The sequence below is a fragment of the Bemisia tabaci genome, chromosome 3 (genome assembly GCF_918797505.1).
Source record: "Bemisia tabaci chromosome 3, PGI_BMITA_v3".
In the NCBI taxonomy this organism is placed as follows: Eukaryota; Metazoa; Arthropoda; class Insecta; order Hemiptera; family Aleyrodidae; genus Bemisia; species Bemisia tabaci.
This window is the reverse complement of record NC_092795.1, coordinates 30,313,560-30,330,493: the sequence shown is the minus strand read 5'-3', so window position 1 is coordinate 30,330,493 and position 16,934 is coordinate 30,313,560. Positions and strand designations below refer to the sequence as shown.

The 16,934-nt window shown below is 34.7% G+C and overlaps 1 protein-coding gene across 1 annotated transcript; it reads right to left on the bottom strand.

Moving 5' to 3' along the window:
• Window positions 1–236: 236 nt before the first annotated feature.
• On the bottom strand, window positions 237–16,334 carry ktub (Tub domain-containing protein ktub). Its single transcript, XM_019040367.2, has 10 exons — window positions 16,057–16,334; window positions 15,697–15,817; window positions 13,725–13,817; window positions 12,649–12,836; window positions 11,427–11,594; window positions 10,240–10,473; window positions 9,875–9,992; window positions 8,998–9,150; window positions 7,702–7,856; window positions 237–5,778 (listed from the first exon to the last, which is right to left on the bottom strand). The coding sequence occupies exons 1-9, from the start codon at window positions 16,096–16,098 to the stop codon at window positions 7,723–7,725; spliced, it is 1,251 nt and encodes a 416-aa protein (XP_018895912.1). The 5' UTR covers window positions 16,099–16,334; the 3' UTR covers window positions 237–5,778; window positions 7,702–7,722.
• Between the last annotated feature and the right edge of the window lie 600 nt (window positions 16,335–16,934).

Below are 16,934 nucleotides of genomic sequence, written 5' to 3'. Positions count from 1 at the left end.
TACTCTTTCAAAAAATCTCCATAGTGCCTATGCCTATTTCTTTTCCATGATTTCATATCCAAACATATCTTACAGCGCTTATGAAAATGATTAGATTTGCAAGATACCAGCATTATTGTAAACGCACCATATAGTGTTGATAGCGTTGTTGATTGACTTTCAAGTGTTTACTTTCAATAATAACAAGTTCATTGAAAAAAAAAAATATAGATGGCATAAAAGAAAACGCAGACAAATTTGCTTTAAAATCTAAATGTATTTGAGAGATCTTTGGTGCTAGTAAGTAGATGATAACTTGTGTCTATTGTTTCCATTGACATGAAAGAGATATATAACACGGAAACAGAATACTGAGAAACATTAAAAGAATATAATGACATGTTTAGGAAACAGAAGGAGTTTGATGCATACAATCTTGCGGCAGTATGAGATGAGTCAATTGAGGCCCTCAGTGAATCACAGAAGTGACTTGTTTAAGAAAATATATTGAGAGATGTGTGATATTGAAACAATTTTGCTTTGAGGTAAGCCTCCCGAAGAGATCAAGTGCAAAACTTAATTTTTAACTGTATAAAGATAAACTCGGATTTCGCTTCTCTCGAAATCACAGAAATGTCACTGTCTTCATTCACCAAGGACCTCGATTGTACATAGTAGCTAATCTAACCTCGAAAATTAGAAGTGACAAAGCAGTCTGATACTTAGACTGTAGGAGACACTATATTAGTCAGGAGCATAATCAAATACAATCATATGAAAATTGAACACAGAGAGTTGCAGGAGAAACAGTGGGTCAATTTCCTGCTGAAATAAACCATAACGTTGATTTAATCAAAACTTTGGTTGAATTACGAGTGATTTTGGTTTCTACAAAGACGAAATTCCTGGTGTTAATCATATTTAAGAACCAACACATCTTGACATTTAAGGTCATTTGAGTGAAGATGGGTGATTTTATTTATTGATTTAATACATAAAATGAGAGGAGGGAATTGAACACTAATGACTAATTAATCAAATGGTATTATACAGTCAAGGGCGTACAGAATCATGTTTTGACGGTTGAGTCTTAAAGACAGGCATTCAAACTAATTGTCTGTTAAAGTAAATATGAACACATTTAAAACAAAACTGATTTACATCATAAATAACTAAAGAATTCTTTTCCGCCAAACCTACACAGGGCAATCATTGTTTTCAGTCAACCACTTCCTAACAGTAAAAATCTTGAGTCAAGATTTGAAAACTTTAAAAGATTATCAGCCTATCAAAGAAAAAAATAATGAAAATTGGCTCAGAAGATCTCTTGATACAGCTTGAACGAAAAATTAAAATTTGAGGAATCAAAAATCTTACAATATTGATTAAATTGGTTTGTACACGCGTGAAGGACCATCTGAAAAAAGGGCACTTGAGAGGCATCTAGTGTTACTAAGAAATAGAGCTTCACCGTTCTTTCACTACAAAATATCACTTCCTATGAGACAAAAATTTCAAGAAAAATGTCTCTGATTGACAGAGAAACACATCGAAAGCTGCCTGATCTTGGACTGATTAACTGTTTCTTGGCAATGTCAAAAAAACATGTGATCTTTTCCCAGATGGGCAATGTACCCAGATTTTTCCCACTTTGATCTTAAATGAGGGATGAATTGAAATTTAAACTGTTGGATCCACAACCATCATTGATAAGCACAAGATCTAAACGACCAAAGTATACACTGACACATATGAGGGCAATACTTCCGTTTTCACTGGATACAAAGGCTTGAAAATTTGGTCGGCCTTAAAATTTCTAGTAAATCTATAAGAGTCATTCGTCAAAATGAGATTCTGTGGCACATTTGACCCACGTATTAAGCATGTTGTAACCGTTTGATTCTCCAAGGCAAGAGATGGCAATATGGCTCATCAATTCTTTGTAAACTAAGATGATAAGTCAAGAGAGTTCTTTAGAAAATTCTGAGCATTGAAAATCAAGGTGGGAGGATTGAAAGACTAGGAATATGTGCGTTGTAAGATGGAATTTACAATGTTTTAAGTACAGATATTTTGGGGGATTTTGTCAGTCAAATTTCTACAACGAGAGGAGGGTGCCTAAAAATTATTCAAAGCTGCACTAAAGTGGTTACATACTTGAGAAGCAGAAATTTTACTAAAACGTAAGAACAATAAAGAACTTTTCATTAAAAATGTGAGCAAATAAAAAATAAAGGAACCTTACGTAATTTTTCATAAAAGCAGAAAGGACGTTTCAAAAATTTTACGAACAGAGTAGCCTCAGGAGATTAGTCCATGCGGTTCACTGTATTTATCACAACTTGGATATTAAACATTAGACTTGGAGATTTGGGAATTATTTTTAGGTTAGTTTCTCCTTTCTATGTGCTTATTTAATCTTTTCACATTAGATATCAAAGATCCATTTTTAAGAACTTTTACAAACAATTTTAAAACTGGGATAGTACAAGAAACCACTCCACAGTTTGAAGTTTATACAAATAGACATTAAAACTAAACATAAATACACTTGAAAAACCTGACATTAAATTTACAGTGTTGCTTGATGAGAAAAAAATCATAACGACAGTGAGACTGAAAACGCGTATCTCGGTCTGCAACGCTGTAGGTTTCCTGTCATAATTTATCTCTTGGATAGAAAAAATTTTTCTTCTTAGTGTGAGGAATATTTTAAGTTTCGAGCAGAAGTGTTGACTCGTTTTCCTAAGGTAAGCTAAAATGGGAGCAGCGGAGATTTTTTCACATCCCCAACAGGATAAGCGTTCTTGCAGTTTCACCGTCAATATTTGCTTTTCGTTAAATTTTTGTTGATCTTAACAGAACCATTTAAAAAATACACTTCATGTGAACAGGAACTTTACACAATAACTACTAAAATATTATACTTCAACTAATTAAAATTTAAATTATACTTCCCCCTTGAAACAATTTTCATTTACTTGGATGTAAAGGATCTTAAGTGTGCAGAGTTCAAGGAGGAAGCAGCATTTCCTTCACTTTCTAGAATTTGTTTTACTAAATTCAGGCACTTACCACGAATGTAAAACTATTCTACTTGAAATGAATCAGACAAAAGTTTGGACGAATAAAAGTTATGATCTTTTGATCGTGAGTGCTACATTGAAAAAATACTTGTACCTATGATTGATATGTGGCTTAGAGGGAAAATATCACTAACTGAATTTGTGTTGAAATTGACAGGAAAAAAAGGCATGAAAAAATTTGTGCAAAGTTACTCGAAGTTCCTTCAAAATTCTCAGATCTGTTGAGTCTTTCGCTTTGAAACTGGCAGTCTCCTTACCAAGAAACTACAATAAATAAAAGGCACAATATTCATTATACCTGAAGTCGCACTTTTTTAAAACTTGAGTCAGATGAATCTCTGGTCTTTCTGAATGAAGCCGTTTTTGAAGAATGTCGCTCCACCTTAAGAATATCATCATTGGTGCAATGAATGATTCAGGCGCGATTTCATAGGTCTACGAAAATGCAACTTCAAAAAGTCTCGCGTTTTCCTATACTGTCAGAAATTCAAGCTGATCAAAACAATTTTTCTCAAGGCATGTTTGTAAGACACTAAATTGAATATTTTAAGACACTGACATAAGAGGCACTTTATAATATCAAATCATAGTAATTTGTTTAGAGGGTGTCATAAGGGCTGTTATAACAAATCCTTGCGGATAAACTATCAGTACCCTCAGTTTTCTTTATTTTATTCTACCAATAAACTCTGATACTGTCAGAAACAATTGGCCGTACTAGAACTGCGAGTGCTCTGATTTTGAGCTTTGTTGCACCAACTTTTTGTGATTGGAATTGCACACAGCCTACAAAACAGATGTACAAGAAAACAGCTGAGTTTCGGCAACTTTGGAAACTCAGATTTTTATCGGTGACCCTTCATTGTTACTAAATTACTACAGACTTTGGATTGAAAATACCTTAGAAGTGCATCTAAAAATAAAATAGCACAATCTGTGGTGTCATCAGATTTTAGGCTAAAATTTAATTAGATCAGGTGTTCTTGACAAAAATGGCTAACATTGCATAATTTTTTACATAAAGGAACAACTGCAAAAAGATGAGCAATTTTTGAGTTTCCATTTAAAATTTGATATGATTTATAAAAAAATCAGAAAGCGGTGGTTTCTTTAGCGGTAAAAAAAAAAAAAAAACCACAAGTCTTTTCTGCAAGGAGAGAGCATCACATTCTCTGAAAGTCAGCCTTTGAGGCTTTTTGAAGTTAAAATATACTCTTGCCAGATTCCAGTGGATAAAACAATAAGAAAATCAGTTTTAAACACTATAATTACCTAACCTATTGAGAAACAGTAAGTGAAAATACTGATATGTATGGAGAGGTACAAGATGGGCCCTAGAGATGTACAAGTGAGCCCATTGGGCGCATTTAACTAGAGGCAGCCTGACAACATCAGACATTGCATAGTTTTCTCTGATATTTCATTTTTTAAACGGAAAACAAAGTAATCCTGAAACTTGAAATTTTGTGAGTATATTGTTCATAATAATCTAGGGTAAATTCACAGAAATTTCAAAGGCGTTTTGCAGTTTAGTTCTCCATTGAAAAATCAACCATGAGAGAAAATTAGGAAACAAGAAAGCAGATATGCTCATTATAGGTCAAAATTAAAACAAAATAACAATTAAAACAAATTGGAGAATAGACAAAAAGTTGTCTTTTTTCGATTCAGAGTGGCAAATAATTCTTGATAAAATACCTAGTTGTGTAAAATGTGTCCAAATTTGTGGAGTAGAGCATAGTAATGAAACTAGAAAATATTTTCAGTGGCTCCTCTCTTCGGAAAAGAAAAATTATAAAAAAAATTAAAGATAAAGCGACATAATATTCACTAAAAATTTGGGTTTTTCCTTGTGTTTTTTTTAAAACAGGAGATACTTCAGAGAATATTTTTTTGTGTTGAATCTAAAATATATAGTTGGTTTTTTTTTGAGTTAAGTTGCAGGATGAAAGCCATTGAAATTTAGGCTTTCAATAGGATAAAAAATAAAAATAATTTTAAGAGCAAGTGCCCTGCATTTAACTCGACACATCTGGGATAATTCACGATTCAATTTCGTTTCGGACCCGCATAGAAATTTAACTTTAAAAATAGTGCATTTGCCTTTGGAAAATATACTAAAATTTGTATCACATGATAGAGAGCACTTACTTGAACTTTTTGAAAATGAAAAATCTTTTGATGAGCATTTTCAAGTTTTTAAAATTCTGTTCAAAAGGCAGTTGAGATACTGCTGAACTGCTGAAAAAGCCAAGTAGAAACTCTCAGCTAAGACCTGAAACTTACGTTGTAGTTAATTTCAAAAGTTGAAGTGATGTATGTTCATGCAACTATGAAGCAGAAACTCAATGAAATATGTTCCTGATTTGTTCAAAATTTTTAACTTTTGGATTAGATTGTGATTTCATAAAGTACAGCACTTAATTATAGTATCGATTCGGACCAGATTTAAATAACTTATATGTGGTAGATTCGTGAATCTTGAGCATCTTACAGCATTAAATTTTTCGATTACTGTAAAGTGACTAGAATGTAAATTGAGTAAGTACAAAACGTAATACTGCAACTGCTGAGAAATTAAGAAAAAAAATGCAAAGAATAATAAAAATCCTTGAGTCCTTTCCGGAAGAGGCAGAAGGAACATCTAATGTCGATGATAAAATTACTGGGTAAGTGTCGAATCGTTTCGTGAGTCTTGGAACAACCAAAATATCTGAAAGCACAGAGACATCCTGTTAATACATAGATAATTCAAATAAGGAATAAATTTATAATGGAAAATCTTGATTTAATGATCTGTTAAATTAATTGAAGACTTCTCTGAAGGTATTTCATTCGGAAAATGTTAAACTTGGAGAGAAAACGCAAATTTTTCTTTTTTAAAGCTCACTAATCAGAGTATTTTCAGGTTAAACGGCATTTTTAACTGAGAGTATTTTTAATTTCATCAAATGCCTTGATAGCAGAGTTATTTACAACCTGATGAAAGGACATGATTCTTGCAGCAGAAAGATTTTTTTTTTTTTTTTTTTTTTTTTTAAAAAAAAAAAGGATTTAAAATAAAAAAAACATGCACTTTTTGAAGGATTTTTAAGGATTCTCCAAGACCTTTTCCTTTAATTTTTCCTAAGTGCCAGTTTTCTTTCCATGGTGTGATTTTTAACAATAAGAGTTCTGTCAGTTTTTGCCCTTTTTTTTTGTTCAAAGCTCACCCATATGGTAAGCTCTGAGGTTGCAAGGACACGGAGTTTGAAAGAGGGGAATTAAAAATTACAGCATGATTAATTTAACCTTTCACTAAATGTCATTGGTGAATGTTTGTCATTAAGAAAAACAAAGTATTTGACAATCAGTGGTTTGTTGGGAATTCATCGCAGTTTACGAATGAAATCACAATGCTTTACTATTTCTTGACAGCAAACATTTCCTGATGAAAATTAGCACAGAGTGAAATTCGAGCACTTTTTAAGCACCTTCCAAAAAATTAAACACATACAAGACCTTGAAAAAATGTTTGAAATGGAGCTCTTTTTAGACTGTACAAATCTTGAGAGAGTAAAGGAAATAATATTGGCCGCAATAATACAAAATCAGCTTATCTACGAGGGAACATTTAAAAAAATTGTATCCATTCAAGGAATGACATGGATCCTAGGACTGAAATTTTAGAGACTGGGTTAGGCAAAATTTAAGATCAGGCAATGATACGAATAAAGAGCAGAGCAACGAGTAAAATTAACTCAGCTTAGAACAGATAGAGAGTATTTCATTGTGTGACCATGCACATAGACTTGTTTCACAAAATTTCAAGTCAGAATGACATTATACAGGGTATCTACTAAATTCCATTTTGGATTTTCCTGATATTTTAAATGAAATTTCCTGATTTGTGGCGCAAAAACTTTACGTACGTTTGTTTTTACAAACCAACTTATTTGATGAATTGAATAAAATGTTTCACTTTAGTATGGTGCTAGACAGAATGTGGTAGAGAAAAGCTTGACGCACTTGGAATTTTCTGATCCAAGACCGATTTTCCTGACATTTTTTTTAATTTTCCTGATGACATCGAATTACCTGATATTTTCCAGTTTTTATTGACAGGAGACACCCTGATTATGGTACAGTTTATCTGCAAAAGGGTTAAAGTTCTCAACGGTTTTGGCTTCTAATGAAGTCTTCAGTGATTATTCCGAGCTCCTAGTTTCAGTGCACCCCTCCCTTACTCCAAGTGTATCCAAATCTAGCATCAGTCCTAATACGAAACTATTGTGCATTTGTCCTTACTTATAAGCACTAATGTGGGTGTGCACAAATTGTCATCTCCCGCATGAGTGGACATACCTCAATGGCTCGCTTTAGTATTTCTGATGTACTTACATTTTATTATCTTATAGCAGAGCTGTCACATGAAATTTCTGGAAATTTTTCTTTCTTCTCGTGAAAAAAGACACGGGAATTTTTTGACTAATTTGTGGGACGGCTTTCCAGATAAAATAAAACGTTTGTAGAGAATAGCATGGACAAGATATGTTACTTTGTACGGGAGACGACAAAATGTACCCACTTCACAAAGTGATAATTAGAGCAGAAGGATTGAACAAACATTCTTAAATACGCACTGAGTTATCCTTACCTTTATCGACTGACAAGCTCATTAGTCGCAAGCTAATTTCCCATCAAAACTGCTTAGAGCAATAGCAAAAGCTTGAAGAGCGCAGAGAGGGTAGCGGTAATCCATGGTAAAAACGTCCTCCGAGACGCGCCCAAATTGCATTATTATATAATCAACTGAAGAAAGAAAAAAAATTATTCCAGTGAAAAACTTCTAAGCTCAAAACTAAAGCATGCTTTAGAGTTGAAAAGTTAAGTAATTAAGTTTTCTCTCTTCTTGCTCTTTCGAATTGTGCCAGGGAGGAGTATTTCCTTAAAAAGTTGATACCGCAGTGTTGTTCATACAGGTTTCAACTAACATCACAGTGTTAGTCTTGTAAAAATTAATAAAAAAGATTGAAAAAAAAAAAAAGAAAAATTAAAAAATGAAAAATTAAAGTTAGAATTCTATATTTTTTTGACACCACACTGGTCACAGGTCAAGCAATTTCAAAAGATTTCAAGGATCAGTAATATCACAAGTGCACTTCAAATCAGCCAGTTGGCAGCAGTGACAGATCCAGGACATCAGCAGAAGCTGTAGCGCTAGATCATATTGCGCTGCAAGGCCTTCGCCAATATCAAAAATTTCAATATTTTCAAGCGCAGCATGGACATTTCCAAGAGACTTTTCCTTACAGATATCATTTAAGAAATCCTACTGAACTTGAAGAAGGGAAAATAATAAATCTTCGATTCTCGCCTCTCAATTCGGTCTTTAGTCTTGTGCTCCATGAATAACTGCCTTGATTTTAGAAATAATCCTGCTCTAAAGGGTATAAAAATTTCCTTCAGTCCCGCATCTTTCATAACGTTTGAAGCAAAATACTACTAAGTTGGACAAGAAAGAGAACGCTCGTCGTTTGACGGACTTTAATTTTAAAAGCAGCATGTACAGGGTGGACACAGAAATTTAGGATTGGCATCACCGAACTTTCTCAGGTTTTTTTTTTTTTTTTTTTTAAAAAATGGAGGAAATTCTTGGAACCCAGAGTTTTAGGACAATGTGGAATGTGTGGATTTTAATTTTGAGATTTTTACGATACAGCTGCAATGTATCTTCTCTCTCTTTTAGAATGATAGAGAGGATTTTAAATTTTTCTTTCTTTTTCTAAGTAGTTTTTCAAAATTATTGATGGAACTCTAGTCTGGTTCTTTCAAATAATGTTTAATTTATCATCACAATTTCGATAGCTAACCAAAAAAAGAGCCTTACTAGATAGCATAAATTACTTGGAGAAAGAAAGTTTGAGAGAGAAAAAACCAAAAAAGGACTCACCATCACTATCGTGCACAATTTGAAAGTTCTTTACAGATGCTTGTGTCACTCTGCCGTGAAAATTCAGGACATATGACTGTGTGTCGTCATTCCATGACGGCGTTTTGTTGTGTAACTCGATTAAGTCATCCATGTTTTTAGTGCGCCAACATTCTAAAAAGGAACGCAGAAAAAGGAGGAAAATAAGCATTCGTCGTTTTCAGTGAGGAAGGGATCATTTCCAAATGCGTACTTGAAAAATTATTGTTACTGATGGGGTTATAAAGAGTAACCTAAAAATCTTTCTGGCTAAATGTTATTTCGATTGAAGTAATCTTAAGATGTATCAAAAATGTTCTCCACAAAAAATGTAGCGAGCAAATTAGATTTAGAAAGTCCTACTCTCGTATACCTCTCAAGACTAAGTGTGATCCAATCCTGCCTAACCTTCTTCAATCTAATTGAACAGGGGATGGTGGTTCATTTTAGATAATAAAAGGCCTGACATCCTTTCAAAAAAGTCAAACTTTCTGAGAGTTTTCTTAGTTCATAATTTTTTGGGGCCAAAGAGACCAAAATTAAGCATTTACCCTTTACACAAAATCGCAAATTTCGTAAGTGCCTTACTTCCCATTAGGTTTGCAGTCATTTCTTTTCTACTAAAGTTCGCCATATTTTCCAGAAAAATTTACAAAAAAATTCACATGCAATGAGCAAACTTTCCATGCTTAGTAAAAATATCCAGACAGACCTCATAAATATGGTACTTTAGCCTGATTTTTTTGACTTGTCAAACCAATAGACATCCTGGAGAGTCCATGGTAAGGGGAATAAATTTTGTGAAATCTGTCTAAAAACCTGAAACCTGGAAATCTGTCGTATGCAAAATTAACTGTACCTAGTAAGGTTTCAGAGTTGTCCTCGGGTGTTATCTGAATTCTCTGATGGTCCTGAGTCATGCCAGGAATGATAACAGTCATCTTGCGAGGTCCTTTGAAGCCTAAAACATTTGTGTCCTGTAAAAGCGAAAATAAAAATGAGACTATGTCAATGTTACCAATGTCAGCATTTAAAATAAGAAAAACATTTAAAAATAGCATTTAAGGTACTGAAAATAATTTCCATTTCATACCAAACTAAAAAAAAAAAAAAATTCTAAAATTATCAGTGCATGTTAAGAAAAAATTACCCGACTTGTTCCATTCCTCGATTAAGATGGACTACTTACTAACTGATTTTCTTTAATTGAGTTTTGATACTTACATAGCAAACTGCAGCTAGTTCTTGGCGGGGATAGACTTGATCCCTATCATCTTTTGAATACGGTTTCTTGGGTGAATGACCATTATCATAGACTGTGAACTGAGTTCCCAACAGATTTGACCTAAGTTTACCGATGTAAGATTCTCCTCCTCTTGAAAGATCTGTTGGGTCCGTTGATATTAGGTAGTTTGAGGTGGCACTTTTTTTCCTCTTGCGACCGGCAAGAAGGAATATCTGAAAGAAAGAAAAAACCACAAATGAGCTGTGAAAAGGTGATGCAATTTAACATATACAAAACTCTAATATCAGGTCAAGGTTTGAAGATTTACGTGGGTTCAAGAAAAAACTGCAGTAAAATCTTAAATCATTGCCAGATGGACCACTAGACAAAGAGCGAATATAAACATTGTTATGATGTATTTTCCCGAACAAAATGTCAAGTAGAGCATGATTTGAGCGATGAAAATTATTGAAGGTAAATCATAACAAAGAAATTAACACTTTTCACAGCATTAATTTAAAAAATCTGCACATAAAAAAACCATCACCTACTTGAGTTAAATCGTACGCCAAACTTTATCTAAACATTCGTTGTAGTATGAAAATATGGCAACATCGATTTTGATGCTTCAGCTCAGCTATTGGAAATTTTTAAACTTTCAACAACAGAGGAGAGGAACACTGTTATGATTAAGAAGCCTCTTAAAACTGTTGTAGAGCTAGAATTGATTGACATAGACTCAGGTTTGTCTTGTAGGTAAGAAATTCAATTTTATTGTAAACCAGTGCTGAATAAAAACATTAATATCTGGGTTAGGAGTCAATTTCAGTGATTTTCATTAGGCAACTTTTGTTCTATAAGAAATTGTAAAGAGAAAACATAGATCACAATTCTTAATTTTGTACTTTATCTAATGGTCCATTCCCATGTTCAAACACAACCAAGCAAATTGCATCCATCCTGTCTGATTAACAGTATTAATGTTTGATACTTTGAGCAGTATGCATACTGTGCGGTACAGTAACAAATATACATTGAATTCAATTTTTAATCAATGTTTTTATTCTTGATTATTTCAGAGCTGGGTAAGTTGTGTGCAAGTTCCTCACACTTCAATATCCTCACCAGGAACTGCTTCACTCGTTGACAACTTTTTTGACAGAAAATAATTTAATTTTGCCTTTACCTTTTTGCCATAGTCCCTCTCTAGATGTAAATAATAAACAGGATAAAATCCTCCATCAACTCCTTTGCGATCCCTGGTAATCCGACATTTGTAATGAACTTTTTGGCATGCAGGTTCTAGAACAAATGTATCCAAGTTCCCGACGATGTCGCCTTCCGCTTCAATACACTGAAAAAAGGGGGAAACGATAGAAGTTATGCAGAATAAACAGAGGCGCCTAGAATATAAGATGTAAGAGAGCACAAATAAGCAATGATTGAAAACTGAAATGGCAATGATGACCTCTCCAAAAAGGCGCAAAGAAGTGATAAGCTTTACTGCCAGATTATTCTGAATGTTACACAAAACTCAGTTTGACGACATCTTTTAAGCATAACTTACTAGGTATGAAAGTCTTTCATGGAAATAAATTTTCAAATCTAGCTATTGCACCTAAATGTAGAGGACAGTGATACTTCAAAGGCTAATGTTTAGGAGTGGACCTGTAATTTATTTTTTGGGAAAGACTCTAGACAGAAAAAGAAATTGGATCAAAAGTAAATTAAAAAGTAGAAAAACTTGATTATTACTTATATTTTTCTATTACTGATTAACGGGAGAAGAATTTATTTCACGTAAGAGGTTTGAAGATCCTTTAATTGGACCTCTTTTTGATCACTAGCGGCGCATCTTGATGAGCCAATAGAGGGTACAAACAAAAACGATACTGTCAGATTATACATTGCTGGCTCGTGTTGTCATATTGAACTTACTTCATTCTGAAATGAGTACTTACACATAAGATTATTACTTGTAAAGCATTAATTAAAAAGGACTTCACTGTTTCATTGAAAAATATTTTGAACATGGGGGTCTTTTAACGACACTAATTTTAGAGGGCACACTCTACCAAGCTAATTTTATATTAATCATGAAATTTGTTATTCGTCCACCGGACAAGACAAGACTAAGGTAAAATAAAGATTGGTAGGCCTTTTTGTTTCTTGATCAGGCCAGATAATTGGCAAGCTGAAAGTGCCTCTTCAGTGACCGACAACCAATCGATTATCATCAACCCCTTCCTCTCTCTTATTTGTTGTGCGCTAGAGGCAAAAAAAAGAGGGCACAAGATCAAAAATCGAAAAATCTGTCAGCTCAAATAATTCTATTTCACCTTCTCTCATTCAGTCAAAAAACTACAAAGTTCAACAATCAGCCAGCAGTTGATATTGATGAGACTTACATCTGAGCTTTTAGAGGAGGCATTCATCTCAGGTGAGACGAGTGAATTAACATTGTCTGTGCTGTCGCTAGCCTGGCTAATATATCCAATTGGTGTGGATTCTTCATCTTCAAGATCGAGCTCTTGGGAAATCGATTGGGCGCCTAGGATTGGGTCTCCCACCCTCATAGTTGATTCTTCCAATAAATCTGAAATAGAAAATCAACACAAGCATTACACCTCCACTGATTCAACATAACAGACTCAGCACTTGGAGTAGAAAATCTAAAAGCAGTATTTTCACAGATCATGCATGATTTCAGCAAATTTATAATAAAGATGTGATTGACACCTAAGAACCCTAGTAAAAGTGAATCAGCCTGATGTCAGGCTATGTTCCATAAACTACCCTGAGTCAGACTAAAAAAGAACACCTGAAAAAACTAAAAAGAACTTGACTGATGTCAGCCTGAAGTCTGACTCAGGGTAGTTTATGAAACATAGCCTGACAACAGGCTGATTCACTTTTACTAGGGGAAAACCGCTATTTAATAATTAATAGTAGACCTTGACTATTGCTGTCTGTCAAAAAATAGGTCAAAACAATTACACAATCTTGAACCAGTCTTGAACAGGATGAAAATGAGACTTGCAATAATACGGGTACACAGCTTGGGCCACTTTTTTTATGCTGCTTTGATACCAACACCTAAAACACTCACACAATGACTGGATGTAATTAACACATGCAAGAGCTCAGTTCTTAGAGTTATGCTTACTGCAGACAAGCTAAGGACCATGGATTGTATTGAACGAAAGTTCTTGGATTTATTACCGCTTTAGGAGTCATCCATTTACTCTGCATGATCAGCTCACAATCAAATTATTTTTATTCCGAAAAAACACTTGTAGACCAAAGAAACTCCAAAGTAGCAACTGAAAATTTAAACACCAAGGTCTCTAAGTGGTTGCGTCCAAACCCTCTCAGATTTCTAGAGGTATCGAGGGCAAAAACTGATCTTAACAGCATACTAATGCTATCTTTAATGTCCTTGAGGCACTTAAGTTTTTCATTTTCGAGGATGATAAGAAATTACCGTAATCCATGGAGATACTCCGTTTGGGAACAATTATGTCGCTAGAGTCAGGACTTCCGTGCATCATAGAGAACTGTAATGGTCCATCGTATCCTGAAACCACAGAATATTGTTATTACAAAATAAAATCATGAAAGAATAGAAACTGAAAACATGGATGGATAAGGCTAAAAACTAAAAATAAGGCTGAACATTTTGACCTTGCTTTCCCTGCAAAACAGTGTGGACCTAGCACTCTTTTATCTTTTTGCAGAGGCTAAAAATACATACTGACAACTGCAAAAATGGGTAGGTATCTAGGTTTGCATCGCTGATGACTTTCTAGCATGATTTTTTTGGTCTATGGAAAAAAAAAAGAAAGCCATTCCTTTAAAACTTTCCCGATTATTCTTCTCTGTGTACAGAATTTTCTATGAAAATTTTAAGCAATGGCGTCGACTTTTTCTCCTTTAATGAAAAATGGGAGCAGAAATTTTGAAGCTCTGCAACTGAGATATAAGCTTTTGAAGTTTCACCAATGATATGTTGAAGATAGAAGCAAGGCAAGCACCTTCTGGGCAGATTAAAATGATTTCGACGCTGCATATGATTAATTTAATTGCCGTAGAGATTGGTCTGAGTAAGTAAGTGTCTTCCAACTGTTAGTTATTTGCAGAGAAAGGTTTCGAAATATGGGTTGCCTGCACACCTTCCTTGATTTAATAGTGTCAAAGTGGCCACTATGTTGCCGTTGATGGTCTGTCCACTAAATTCCAGTAGTTGTGTTGTAACTGAGATTGGGTCAGCACTCAATTTTTTATAAATTCACTTGTTTGATTTCCTTTTTCCCGCTGAATTTGAGCCTGGGATAGCTTATAATATCCTTTTTTTACAGTCTATATCTTCAAAGCTTTGCGCGTCCATTATTTATTTTATACTTTCTCATGATCTCACTTTTGGACAATGCAGTTAGCAAATTTTTGAACAGAAAAGGATAGGCTACACACTTGCAGAAGGTTCTTTAGAGCAAACATTCATACAGATTTAAAAATGTTTTATTTGAAAATTTTCTCACTAGATATGCAAAACGCTCAAGAGTAAATATGGAAGGAGCCAAAAAATGTTTGAAAACCAATCATTTTGCTGTTTTGTTCTCATTTTCTGCTAAGAAATTTCCTTATGCGAGGTGGAAGCAGCTGTGTCGGTAGGATGAGACAAGACAAAGCCCTAAGTATCTGCATCATTGCTTTTTGTTGCCTAACAAACCAAATAAGTTTCATCAGCCTGCAGGTATCCAACATCAAAGTGGCATCTTAGACAGGTGAGCTCACACCGCGGCTGAATATTAGTTCTTAAAAAACTCAACTTCAGGCACTCATTCGTAGTATTTTGAAACAAGAGTCAAACCTAGTTCATAATGACACTTATCAATGGTGCCTGCAGCCCGATCATAACTTTTGGCTGTTCCATTAAAAGCAATGAAACAGGTCCATTCCATAGGGTAGAGCGGACTCATCGTATGTTGAGAAAAAAAGTCAAGTATTGTTTAGGTCACCTCTCATCAGTGGTGCCATCTGACTGCATGTATTATCCTGTTGAGTGGTGCTACTTTGGAGGTGATCAGGGATTGACATTTGTCTCAACATATGATTGTAACGATGAGTCCGCTCTACTTCCTTGTAGAACGAAGTTCCATTCCATTAATATCAATAGATGTGAAAGTCTGGTCGGACTGCTGTAAAATGTATGCAAGTATAAACCTTTTGAGAAGAGCTGATTCAGGTGTAATCAGGAATGGACTTTTGTACACATATATAATGAATGAGCAGTGCTTTGATGCTAAACTTTTTGATCTGGAGTGCAAATGGAAGAGCTTTCCAGGAAAGTTAAGGCGCAAGTTTCACCGCAGTAAGCATGCAGTAAAAGTAAGACCTTAGCAATGTGCACATTTTTCAAAGCCAAGGAATCAATGAGAGTAAGACTGATAACCCACCTCGAAGTTCTCTCCCTCTACTACCAGATATTGGTCGCATGACTTTTCCTTTTGCGTCTGATGCTTGGATCATACCAGGGGTTTGTCTCTTTTGGCGCATCTTCTGTTCCAGCAGCTGTCGCTGAAAACAAAAATTTCTGTGAGTAAATTCCTGACAGAGATGATAGAATTACATTCTATGGCCAACCATAAAAACATTTGTAATAAGTAGTGATATGCAAACACTCTCCCTGATGCGCAGGTTAAGACCACAAGAGACATAAAACACAGACGGTGCTGCAGGCCAAGTTGTTTTCAGAGTAATTAGTTCAATATACACACTAAGATTCAGATGTTTGATAGTGAAAGCCGCAAAATTACCTGCTGCTCCAATTTCTGTTGACGCAAATTCATTGAGGTCATGATTCAGTGGAGAGCTTACTGCACGAACTACGAACTATGAACTGCACAATCCTCCCCGGTTGTAGTTCGTTGAGAATGGTACGGGTAACCGAAGTTGAACAAACTCTTAAATTATTCTACCCGAAAACGACATAATATAAAACTTCATTATCAGTTAACGCGTATTTATGACAAACAGTGGTAGGAAATTAGAGTAAGTAAAGATCGTAAACAATAGAAATTTTGTCTAACGATAACGAACAACGTGAGGGGAATGAAATGAATGGAACTCTGGAAGGCAGGAAATCCTTGATGATAACGTTGCCATATTGATGACGCAGACCGGGCATCGTCTACGTCACTATGGTGGTATTTAGGCGCGCAATTTGAAAATAAAAAATTAATTCGGATAGACTTCAATAAAGTTCATAAATTCAATTGCTAAATCGTTCCGTATTTCAAAAAGGTTAGTGCAGACGCACATCTAATGCGCCAAAAAAGTTTCTGCTATCTGGATCACTCAACATTTTATTATGGAAGGGATTTCTGCATGACCGCCAAGTTTCTTAGATCAACAGCTGTCATAGTGCGCTGATGAGTTATGATTGACGATTCATCAATAATGGGATATGGTGGGTGCTGAAACCCCAGTTACATTGTGAGCCATACTTCGTGACAATAATCATGAAAATTCCATCAATTAAAAAAAACAATTTAAAAAATAGAAGCTCCAGTACTAAAACTAAAGGCTCCGATTATTGTCCGATAATACTTCAGATGGAAAAAAAATGTATCCATGGGATGCTACCTAGAAAACTGTACACTTCTGCTCACCAATGCCAGTAAGCGCCTCAGTG